The 12,879-nt window shown below is 39.7% G+C and overlaps 1 protein-coding gene across 1 annotated transcript in view; it reads left to right on the plus strand.

Annotated features, from left to right (window-relative positions):
- The window catches only part of NEO1 (neogenin 1), a 284,110-nt gene that overhangs the window by 213,991 nt on the left and 57,240 nt on the right, over positions 1-12,879 (plus strand). Inside the window, exons 13-15 of the mRNA XM_036736497.1 lie at positions 1,997-2,046; positions 3,375-3,519; positions 10,467-10,577. Of these exons, the coding sequence (XP_036592392.1) occupies positions 1,997-2,046; positions 3,375-3,519; positions 10,467-10,577 (306 nt within the window). The remainder of the gene's footprint in view (positions 1-1,996; positions 2,047-3,374; positions 3,520-10,466; positions 10,578-12,879) is intronic.

The following is a 12,879-nucleotide window of genomic DNA, read 5'->3' on the forward strand; positions in this document are numbered from 1 at the left end:
AGAGAGACAAGTATCACAGAAGCAAAGAGAGGGGATAGAAAAAACTTCAGTGTGAGATGTGTGGTGTGAACAGATGCCAAATTCCAAGGGATTAAAAATAATGAGAAGGTGAGGAAGTAGACACAAAGATGACCATTGGTAGATGTTTGATTTTGAAAGGCAGAGCAAGGTCACATGAGGGTTTTTAACAATGGGTAGAACTGAGTATGTTTATCACTGATGGGTATGGGTAAGGAAAGAATGTAGGTTTAAGGAAGAGAGGGAATAATCAAGGGGGCAAGCACTGAAGGAGATGATGGGTTAGGATTAAAAGTACAAGTGAAGGAGTTGAACTTGTCAGGGAGAAAGAAGGACAGAATTGGGGGAGATATAAAGACATTTAAGGGTATGAAATAAGGGAGAGGAGAGACCTAGTGACAGATGAGATCCTTTGCTGAGAAGAAATACAGAAGAAGGTTTGGAGAAAGGAGATGGTTTGTAATAAACATGCAGTAAGTGGTTACAGAGTCAGTAAGGGAAGAATAAAAGATTACTGTGTGTCTGACAGGTCCCCATTGAGACTAGGTAGCAGAAATGTAGAAGAAAGCCACTTGTCATGGTGTGAAGTTCTGTGAGAATAGGAAGAGACAAAGCCTATGTTGGGATAACCTCTTTGGGTTCTAGTGAGGCATGATTGGTGTCAGGAGAAGGGGACAAAGGTGTCAAGAGAAGCTGATAATATAGTTAAATGGTCGAGCTTTGGCTCCAGAATGTGACGGGAAGGAAGAGAGGCCAGAGCAAAGATAGTAGAGACTGGGAGAGCAGGGGGTCATTTTGGTTTTATACAAATGACAGATGTTGGCGTTATAAAATGTGCCTAGGTTAAGTACAGATACAGAATAAGGAGTGAAAGGGCCCAGAAGGTGACAAGTTCTAGGAGAGTTCACAAAGAGCATTGGACATGAGCAATGTCAGTGACTTAGAAGTCAGAAATGTGGGCAGTAACTATGATCGAGAATAAGTAAACAGTAGACACCCTGACAGTTGTGCAGGGCTTTCTTTCACTGGGTGATTTGATGACAGGATCCAAAGTCATGAATAGAGAAATAAATGAAAATTCACATTGTAAGCCTTAGCACTGATCGCATTAGTGAGAAGGAGGGAGTTTTAAGTTTGAACGATAGAGAAAATAGTCGGGACTGTTTGACTATTCACATGGTTCTTATGGTCATTATGTCAGGGGAGAAAGTGAATTGGGTCAGTTGTTTTCAAGCAGCTAGTGTGACTTATGCTATGTAAATATAAAATAATGAGACTCTTTAATAAACACAAAAGAATCATTTTACAGATGAAAAAACTGAGAACAGAGAAGTGACATCTTACACAACTGATTTGTGGCAGACCTGGGGCCAGGCCCCGCCCCCTGACCTGACTTCTCATCAGTTACTCTTTTCGTGACCCCAGGAAGCCTCCATTTTTATCTAATGAGTATTAGCCATGCCAGGGCCAGAAACATTTCTGAAACTCCTTTGGGAACTTTCTTCAGAGTCAGCATACAAATCATATCCAAAAATTGTTTTCATCCTTTTGTTGTCACAAATGATTTTTAATCAGAAAAACAGTATTGTCTGGCTTGATACATCATCTTGTTCTCTAGGTGTGGTCCTGAATGATCCTTGGTTGTTTACAAAAATTAAATCTGTTCTCAAAAGATAAAGATTTGTCTCCACTGAGGACAAGCCAAAAAGTGCTAGTTTCCAAAGAGTTGCAAAAATATTTTTGAGTGGTGGCAGCACTGCTTAACCTAAATATGCAGCTTTCTAAATGCCTTCCTTGAAGGAGACAACACTGACCAACTTAGAGAAATCCTGGTGTTTGTTAGCCAGTTAGCAACTAAAGAGACACCTGGCAACCAAAGGGCTCTTGATAAATGCATCTGTATGTGAAATATAGTGAAACAGGGGTCCTGGAGCGTGATTGGAGATCTAACCTTTTCCTTTTTATTTCACATTTCTAGTCCCCAGTGCCGCTCCTCAGAACCTGTCCTTAGAAGTGAGAAATTCCAAGGTAAAATGTGTGCGCCAGACTTTCCATTTCCACTGGTCTTTCTCTAAGTGTCTGGGGATTGCCTAGAAAGAAATCCTGGTGGGATACTTCCAGGATGTGATTACTGTACCATGATCATCTCTTCTCTGGTGTAGTCTTAGTTACGTGATTCTCGAAGTATCATCAGAGAGCAGAACACAAGAACTAAGCAGGGCCCACTGTGAGAGGAATGAGGCTGTGAGAACTGCAGCTCAGCTTGCCCAGAGTTGCCTGCCATTCTCAGGGAGCTCGGCCTGAGATCTCTGCTCTCTGGCCTCCCCAGGCCAGGTCTTTTTGCTGGACTGACCGTCAGCTGGGAGTCCAAAGCAATAAGAGGAGGTTGGCAGGAAGAGCCTCATCTCTCGGGCAAACTGCCCAAGCTTCAGTTTGCCTTTTTTTGGAAAATGAAGATGATCATTGTGAACTGTGTATTTCAAGGGTTGGTGTGAGGAAAACATGTAAACTCTGAAGTCCTATGGAACAGGAGCTATTATAGTTCTCAAAAGGAGTACTTCAGAAAAAAAAAAAGGAGGAAAAACCTGTTGAGTAAGCCATGGTATGTTCAATTACTGCAACCTAGGGACATGCTGACTTAGCTAACTTAGGAGCCTAGGGCCTCTGTCAGAGTCAGAAGAGACATGCATTGTCCTTCTTCAGACATATCTTTATAGGATAACTCTGGGGAAGCCTGGGGAAGGCATGTCAGTGCCCAGGCAGCTCGGTAAGGCTGTAAGATATGTAGCAGCTACAGATCTGTGCAGATGCAGGGAGTTCCCTCCCTGGGTGAGACTCCTCTAATCCAACAAAAGTATAGATCTAGTCCAAAAAATACCTACACATAAGGCATAATCATAGCATGATGTAATTTGCAATCAAGAAACCTAAATTTAGTGTCTGAAGACTTCAGTTCAGTGCTGGCTTCACCACTTACTTGCCATGTGACCACAAGCAAGTCAACCTCTCTAAACCTGAATACTTTATCTATAAAGTGGGGATACCTATTCTGCCCACCCCATAGGTTCAGTGTAAGAATCAGATGGGCTAAGGGCATGCTCTGTGCTAGGCACTGAGAGCACAAATACAAAGAATGAAACAGTCCTTGTTCTCAAAGAGTTTATAACCATTAAGTGCCATATAAATGTAAAGTATGTATTTAATCTCAGCTTTTGATTTATTTCTGACCATCAGTTGACTCTGGAACATTGTAAAATTCTTCCAAACCCCACCCCCCCATATGCAGGAGTTATTAGGAAGATTAGTTTTAGGCTCTGATATATCTCAACTTTTCTCCACAATCTTATCTTCTCCAGAGTATTGTGATTCACTGGCAGCCCCCTCCAGCAGGCACACAAAATGGGCAAATTACTGGCTACAAGATTCGCTACCGGAAATCCTCCCGCAAGAGTGATGTTACCGAGAGTGTTGGAGGAACACAGCTGTTCCAGTTAATTGAGGGTAAACTGCTTAACATTTTGGAAACAAGAATGAAAATATGATAGTTTCTGAATGTATAATTGTGTCAAATGAGTTATGCAAATAGTTTAGATGATTCCATTTGCTTTTGCCCTTTCAAAATTATTTGACAATACTCTTTTAATAGATCAAAGAAGAGGAAAATTCAGAAAGAATTCTTATTTTACTAGCATTATTGGCATTCTGCATTTTATGATCATGACTTTATCTTCCTTTGGATTCTTACTTAAGAGTAAATGATTGTAAATGGGGGGAAATGATTCATATAGAGTTGTTCTGTATAAGCACAGAAATGTCTTTATCAAATCTACCTTGAGTGACAAGAACAGACTTGAGCTTGGATATATTTAGTCAAATATAGTGTTTTTTTAAATACCTCATGAATTATGGACACCACAAATACACAAAATGAGTGGAAATTTTCTTTATAGATGAGCCCTTTAAAATTGTTGCCTTTTATGTCAGAAGATGATTTACAAAGTCTTTAAGCATTTCACCAGCAAATGTAACTGAAAAGGCAGCAAAGTGTCATAGCCTCTGTATTATGAGAAATTTGGCAGAAAATGAGAATTTCTAGCCCCAGTCATGATGGTTCTGATGTATTTTTCACTCACTGGTAGCCTGACTCTGGGTTGTTGCTTCTATTACATCTTTCCCTGCCAGCGAACTCTGCCATGTGCTACATATATGTTCTTCACTTTTCCTTTAGTTTACTCAAAAATTATTTGGGTTTTTAAAAAGGCTTTTCCTAACAATTAATCAGAAAAAATATAACCCACTTTAATATAAAGTATAAGTTGTACTGGGCTAACTAGCTCCTTTTCCATCATTTAGCTTCTGAAGAACACCCCCCCCAACCTGTCTGCTCCCACAAACATAAGCCCAGTTTTTTTTCTCTAGGCCCTACTCTCTCTTTTATCTCACCCATTTCTGAGCTAGCTCCTTGGGGCCTCTTTGAGTCAGCCAGGTTAGCATGGCTTCAGCTAATTCCCCAGAATAGTGGAAATGTCACCAGGCCCTTCTCTCTCCCACAATAAAGAATCAAAGCCCTTTACAAGTTTGCCATATGTGGCATAGTGAGGGCTGGGATATTTTCTCCTTCCCTCTTCCAAATTAATATCTAGGAAAAGAAGAGTGTGTCTGCTGGAGAATATCCTGTAGAGTAAAAAGAGCCAGGAGTGTGGAAAGAAGAAGCTTTTCAGGTGAAGCCGGGGTCCACCAGGGGAGAGGTGGAAGCCTAGAAGTTTTGCTCACTTCTTACCTGCAGACATGACAAAGAAAGTCAAGAGATCACTCAAGACTCTTCGTCACATTGCCTGAGCTGAAAAGTACCAGGCAGGGTACCAGCAAGTTGTAGAGAAAGAAGAAGACACAAGAAGACCACCCTCTCTCCCAGCAAGGAAGCCTCGGCCTAGACCGTTCTACCTGGGTGAAAGGACTTCTGCCAAAGGAGGCCTATTGTGTGGCCCCTTGAGGAACTCTGGGCATTTATCTATATCATTAGTGCTAATTATCACTCACTCAAAGATTTCCATGTTATTTTCTTCCTTTTAATAAAGCTTTTTTTCTATAATATGATTAACTGTGCTAGTGGGAAGTAAATAGGTTTCATTATATTGACCCAAATTGTAGTAGGTATGACTCCCACAGCTGTATTCCAAGGTCTTAATAATCAAAGGCAGCACACAGATAATGCTTGGGATCACTGTCTAAGTGAATATGAAGTACTGACATCTTCAGTAATTAGGCTTAAACTCTCCTACACACAGTTAGGACTTCCATTTTCAAGGCTTTAATCTTGAAAGATTAAATGTATGAAGAATAGATTAGATATAAGGACTAAGAAGTCCTAAGAAACCAAAGACATATATGTCTCCTAAAGATATAGACATAGTTTTTATAAGATGGAGTTAGATGGAAACTTTCTTTTTAAAAGAAACTGCTGAATTTAGAATTATGCCAAGAAAGTAACTAAAATGTCTATGCCCTGTGATCATGAGGTTCCACTGCTAGAAAGGCTGTATATGTCACAAAATTTTTATAGCAATACTTAGTAGCAAACAATTGGAAATAAAGATGCCCATTGACTGTGGAATGGCTAGAAAAATTGTGGAACATGAGTGAATAGAATGTTGTAAGAAATAACATGATGAATGCAGTGAAAAACATGGTAGAGGCTTCTGGGAACAGATGCAGAATGAAGCAGCTGTATCAGGAAAATAATATACACTCTAACTACAACAATGCAGACAGAAAGAACAGCAGCAACACTGAGGAATCTGAATGATGCAAAATTGTAGTCACCAAATTTGACCCCAAAGAAGACACACGAGGAGATACTTTGCCATGTTCCTTCACAGAACTTAGGAACAATTGGTGTGGATACTAAACAGAACATCAGACTCTTTTATATGTAAAACATTTGTTCTTTCTTTTCTCTCCTTTTTTTGTTCATTATTATATGCAATGTCTTTCTGGGAGGACTAAGGAAGAGAATGATTCAGTGAAAAATGTAGATGATGTAAGAACAAAAGATGAAAATCAAAATTCATTTAAAAAAACCTGAAGTATAAAGTAATACCTGAATCTTGTAGGTCCTGTTAGTTTTCCTTAATACAAGCAGACATTTCTTTATACTTTAAGAAATTAAATTTAAAAACAAAAGTCCACAGCTATGTCCATTATCACAATCATCCATTTTTTACACTAAGGAAAAATGTTAAAAGTGTTTTACTCTTATTCCTTACAGGTCTTAATTAGCCTTCCAGGCCTAAAAATGTAAGGAACTATTGGTAGCACATTTATTAAGCATTTTAGATTACTGTAGATTATCTAAATACAGTGTTTGGCAGTGACTTCAGTTACCTTATTTTGTAGCTTATTATTTTGTAGGTAAATGTTTTTCCCTTTGAGATTCATTAAAATTTTTACATTTATGTTGGTAGACATGTAGCACTAAATGTAAAAGTTTAAATTATAGAAACAGATGAGAATGAAAAGGTTAAATCCTAGAAGTTCTGGGAAGTTCTGTACTAGAAGAAATAGGTGACATAAAGACAAGATGCAAGCTCAGACAGCACAGATGAGGAGGAGGGAAGGAACAGAAGTGGCTAAAAGTTTGGATTTCTTCAAAGAACTTAAAGGTAAAAACTTGGCACAGCTGCTCTTTGCATCATGGTATTTACAGGAGCTAAGCGCAGCTCAGTCTGTACCTTGACAAATAGCAGGAAAACCTGCTTTAAAAGCCTAGAGAGACAGGGACAGAAGATGGAAGAGTCAGGAGAAGAGCAGCCAATATCTAGCAAAGACAAAGGAAGAGATAAAAAGTACCTGGGAATTTTAATTTCTTCAGCAGATTTGTTAGGGCACTAGCAGGATTTGATAGTGGCAAAGCAGTCCTCTGAGAAGTAGGACCTGGAAAATGATGAAACTGCGGACAGCGTAGCTGAGGAACCTTCCTACGGAAAGCCTCTTTAGGGGTCCAGAGGCCAGTGAACAGCTGGGAGAAACAGGTCATTTTAGCAGGTAACGAGGATGAGGAGAATTATTCAGCAAGTATTAGCATTGATTGAGCACCTACCATGTGCCAGGCATTCAGAATATAGAAACAGGGCCAATTTGTTTCTGCCCTCAGGAAGCCTACATTCCATTGTTGGAGACAACCTGTAAGCATAGAAGTATACACACAGCAAACACAGGGAATGAAGAATGAACCAGATATAACCTCATGGACAGAGGACTGCCCTTGGAGTCTGATTCTGACATCCTGGGGGCCTGTGGGACAGTCACAGAGCTTGTCAGGGCCCAGACCACTTTGTAAGAATAATAGTAATCTGCTTTGGTAGAGAAGGTCCCCATCCAGGAGTTCAGTGGACCAGTGGACCAAGACCAGTCCCAGAAACCTGGGTGGATGGGGTAGAGAGGCAGGAAAGGCCAGTGTCTGGGAAAGGTATGCTTGAGTTATACTTTGAAGGGAATTCAGAGGCAGAGACCAGGAGAGAGGGTATTCCAGGCAGGGGAAATGGTCTTAGAGGTAAAGAAAAGCAGTCAAACCAGTTTAACACACTGGAATGTCATCCAGGGGATCTAGAAGCAATAGGATGCCATGGAGTTTTTTTCAGCAGAGAAATGACATGGTCAGATCTTTGCTTTAGGAATGTCATTTTGACATCTGTGTGGGAGATGAACTGGAGAGAAGACGTGAGCTAGAGATACCAGTGAGTAGGCTCTTGCAGTGGTCTGTCCAACAAGGTAGATTGTGTATCTTCCAGAGCCAGTTGATGAGCGCTTGAATCCAGAACACATAATTGGTTTCAGTTGGAGGAGGAGAAGACTGCTTCTTTAGTTTCAGATTGTCAGGAAGAATGAATTGTTCTTGAAAGAATGAAATAAATGCTTTAAGAGGGAACTAAAGAAGTAGAAATATACCCAGAAAACAGATAAGAATCCAAATCTATGTCAGGATGCTGAAGAGTAGGAACATGTAACCCAGAAAAGGAAGGCTATAGAAAAACCTCTGTACTGTGGGAGCTAAGCAGGAAGCTGAAGGAAAATGGGGACAAGGAGAGTCTGACTGATGAGCATCCGCAGGTTGTGACTAAAAGGAAAACCTCTGTTATTGGCCACTAGAAGAAGGGATGCTTCCCACTGGTTTGTAACTCTAGGCCAGGTTACAGAAATGTCCACAAAGTTCAGGAAGAAGAATATGGAGAATGCTTGAATCCTCAGAGGACTTTACTTAGTAAGTTGCAGAATATGAATAATATTGTCTAATTAGACTAGGGAATCTTGATACCATGAAGTAAATAGCTCATCTGGGTATTAATGAGCCTTGATGGGATATGACTTGAGTCGAGGAAGCCAGTAGAAGCCATCTTATCACCAACTGCTTTGCTATTGGAACAGAAACTGTGCCCCAGAGCCTTTAACCCTTTTCTCTCTGGATCTTTGGCCATGCCCCACTCCCTCCCCCGCCCTCATCCTCATTGCTTAGAGTTTCATTTGGTCCACTATTTCAAGTAGATCCCAGCCATGCTTCACTTCTGTCCCTACTCTGCAGCCACGCCTTCTTCTCCTTCCTCCACAACTCTTCATGGGACAATAAGCAATGCCTCTCACCATTCAAATAACGTCCTGGAGCAAAGTGCCCTTCCCTGTCCACTGCTTCCCCATGGATGTAGCCTCTTCCTACTGTCTCTATTGTAGTGTGGGCTCCTGGAGGACAGGTACCATCTTGGCTGTCACATTTGTATCCCAGTAATTGATGTATGGTAAATGTTGGGAAATGTAGGTGATATAAAAGATTAACATTTATAAAAAGGGCATTAGGAACATTCTATAGCAAGATGATAGGCTTTTTTGTAAATATCAAAAAACTGGAGCAGGGGGGATGTATAGGTAAGAGGCATTTGCGTGAGAATCTAAGAAGAAAGAGTGACTGATGGGGGGCAGCAATAACTGAGAAATTGTCTGAATGTCCCCAGTTCATAAGATTTAGGTCTAGAAAGGAATCATAAAGGTCATCTAATCGATTCTCTTCATTTCAGTGAAGGAAGGTAATTCCCACCAACAATAAGTATCTTTCCCAAGGTCACGAAGGTGTTAAGTGGCAGAGCCAAAATTGGAATGCAGCTCATCTTACTCCTGACTCAATGCTCTGTCTATGGGGCACTGCCAGTTAACAAGTTAGCCCTGTGTCCTAAACATTCTGGGTGATGGAGGTTTTCTGTTGGGCACATGTCAGCTATATAACTGTATATTAAATATTGAATATGTTAAATATATGTAATATTTCTTATTTAAAATACCTCATAGACTGTGCCTATCAAAAAACTAATCATTTTAATATTTTGAATAATAAGTGTAGTCAAATATACAGAACATAGCTTTTTCTGAAATATATACTTCATACACTTGGTTCTTCATCAAATAGCATTTTAGAGTTAGAAGGAACCTTGGAGATCATCCAGTCCAGTCCTGTTGTCTTCTAGATGAGAGGAGGTGATTACAAGACAGATATGTAGCAGAGCCTGAGTTAGAATTCTTGTGTCCTGGTTCTCTGTCTATCATTGGGTCAGCTTCACTTGCTGTCATAGAAAAATGCCTAATTTCAAGTCGCAGCACCTAGGTTCAAAGCCTAGTCCTGACACTTCCTCCTTGTGTGGCCTTCAGTCAGTCCTATCTGTGGCTTTCCCCTTCTATTCTGGGGAAAGTTCAGACAACCACTTAGAGTTAAGGAGAGGAGAGATTGAAAGCCAGAAGTCAAGTTGGAGGGTGGCGATAGGGAGTCAGCTGCAGCTGGCAGGGAGACCCGGGCTTTGTTCTCAGAGAATACTGATTGGGGATGCCAAGTGGCCTAGGAAAATTAATGGGAAAAGTATATTTGGCAGAAAATTTAGAGAATCTGAAAGGAAACATTCTATTACATTCTGGCTCTGGGCATCTTTGAGGCCAGCTTGAGTCCGGTTTGAATTACTCACTCTGTCTTCTGGGCTTTTACTTTCCTCACTTGTAAAAAGGTGAATGGATGATCTCTAAAATCCTTCCAAGCCCTTTAGAAAAATTAGTTGTGCATTCTGCTGAGAGCCTTGCCCATTGCAATTTCTGCCCCAGGTTATAATTTTAAATATGTTGCATCAAATTGACTCTTAACTTTGACCTAGGCTTTGTCAAGACAGTAATATATCTTGGTATTGAGTGGGATATGACAGGGTCTGTCACACTAAGTTTACATATAAAATAGCTGCTTTTAAGATTAGAGATTATTAGCCTATTTGTTCTCCTTAGGATTTCCCTTACCAAATTTTTTTATTATCTGAATATAGTAAAATATTAATAATATCTTAACATCAAACCAAGTTTGAAATACAAGCTTTTAGAATGAGAAATTATTTCTCTTTTCTACATCAGTTTTATTGTTTGAACCCTAGGTCTTGATCGGGGTACTGAGTACAACTTCCGAGTGGCTGCACTTACGGTCAATGGAACAGGGCCAGCTACAGACTGGATGTCTGCAGAAACATTTGAAAGTGACCTAGATGGTAAGTAATAATTAATAGGACTAGTAGGGATTATGTTCTGGGGACCCCTGTTACAGAGCTTATCACAAAACCAAATTAATTTGGTGGAAATTTTTAAACATCAATGTGAATTGATTTAGTAATCCTTTCTAATTATTCAGCAGAGGTATAGGAGTGTATATCCCACACTGTTTACACTAGAAAAGAACAAGAATAAATAAACATGAAAACATGCTGCTGTACTTTAGAATAGCTATGAACCAAGGTAATGTATAAGTAGATGTTGTTAAATTTACATCTGATCCCCTTTATTTAAATCCTGCCCTTCCCTTAGTCCCAAATTCCCTTCCTCCCTAACTCTAGGCTCCATGAATTTGTTGAAAATTGAATCTCCATATGAGTCTTGTCTACCCAGCCCTGGCTCTGTTAACCTGCCAGATTTGTGACCTCAGGCAAGTCCGTTAACCTCTCTGGGCCTCAGTGTGTAGAATGTGACAGCTGGACTGGAGGATGTAGGAGATTCCTTCCAGGCCTAATGATCTGTGACTCTTGGGTGAGCGACGCAGGGGTGGATGTGCTGCCTAAGTGAGCATGTGTATGCCAGAGGGGCCTCGTGGTACAGCAAGGAGATCATCACCCCAAGAATCCGAGCAGTAGCTGGTGTCTAGGCTTCCTGACTGGCATTGGAAATTCACTTCCTCTGTCTGAGCTTCAGTCTCCTCATATGTAAAATTCAGCTGCTAAGTTTGTTCAGACTATAACACAAGAAGGCCTGTGTAAAGTCTAATCATTTAAATGTTTCCGCTTACTACTACTAATACACGTGACACCCTGTGAGACAAGTACAGCTCCTGCTATTTTCCCCATTTTACAGATGAGAGAACCAGGGTTCAAAGTAGTCACAGGTTTTGTCCAGGACTATAGTCTGTAAGTATTGGAATCAAGACTCGAACCTATGTCTCCTGCATCCTAATCTTAACACTTTCCACCGTACTACAGTACATTAAGTGAGAAATTCTGCAATCCAACAGCAAGCCACCCCTCAGCATTTTGTTTTCAATCTTTTACATGAATACTTGACTTTATTTTTAACTTGAAATAGCCTTTCTATTATATGAAAGTTCTTGCTGATTTGAGAAAAGAATACAAATAGAGATAACAGTAAGGTGGTTAGTGTGGTGACCTTGGGGTAAAGAAGATCTGGGCATGTATTCCACTGGACACGTCACTTTTTCTCTCTGATGAGCCTCAGTTTTTTTTTTCATCTGTGAAATGGGGATTATAATAACAATGAAAATAAAATGCTGCAAACACTTTACTTTTCTTCTCAGCAGGGAAGGAGAGGAACAGGTTTAGAACACTATGTGGGATGTCAGTTTTTTCTATATATTCTATATTTTAAAAATTATTTGTTATAAAAGATGGCTTTCTGGGAGTGAAAGGGCAGCTAATGGGGGAATTTAAGTAATATTAAAAATGAATAGCAAAAAAATCTTTTTTAGAAAAGAAAGTGAAAATCAGGAAGCTAACTTTTAGAGAAAAATCCTACAAATTGTTACAGTAGCATTTTGGTTTTTTAAGGACCATTGCTTAAACTATTGGAATTTTATTTTTTGAAAGGCTAATTTCTTATGAATAGATACAGCACTTTTAGGAGATTCGGACATGGGGGTAAAGGCAGTTACCAAAATTATGACTGTGTTTATTTTACAAGGAAATAGAGAAGTTATTTTTATTTTAAGTGTTAGTTATCAGGCTGGAGAAGAGATTGGAGAGATTTAATCTCTAGACAAAGCCATTTGCTAAGAACATAAAAGACTAATAATTATTAGAAGACTTTGAGTGAGCTGCATTTATTCCTGCTTCAGAGTTATTTTGGAATGTGCCTGTTGATGAGTTGTTCTTCCTCATTATTTTAGACTGCTTTCTTATGTTGCTAATTATTTCCCAAGAAAACAACCCGGGCTAAAACAACCTACTTTCTTCTCACAGTGGAATGCAGGACATTCCAAAAGGGGAGCAGTCTCACCTGCATTTGGGGTGAGCAGAATAGCCACAATGCATTCAATAAGGCAGTTTCTACTATTTAAAAAACCTTTAGGAAAAATTTCCAGGAAAAGAATGGCAAAGTCTCTGTGGTTAAATCCCCGGCAGCATAAGGACCAGAGATATCTTAGGAAGAACAAAGAGAAGGAGATCCGTATTTTAGTACAAAGCACTTGGAGAACATTTACTGTTGTTGAAGCAGGAGAAATTGTCTCTGCCATATAAATGAAAATGTGTTTATTTAGCTTTTCTCTACTCTGCTCTTTAAAAAATAAAT

This window comes from Trichosurus vulpecula, chromosome 8 (assembly GCF_011100635.1).
Source record: "Trichosurus vulpecula isolate mTriVul1 chromosome 8, mTriVul1.pri, whole genome shotgun sequence".
NCBI lineage: Eukaryota > Metazoa > Chordata > Mammalia > Diprotodontia > Phalangeridae > Trichosurus > Trichosurus vulpecula.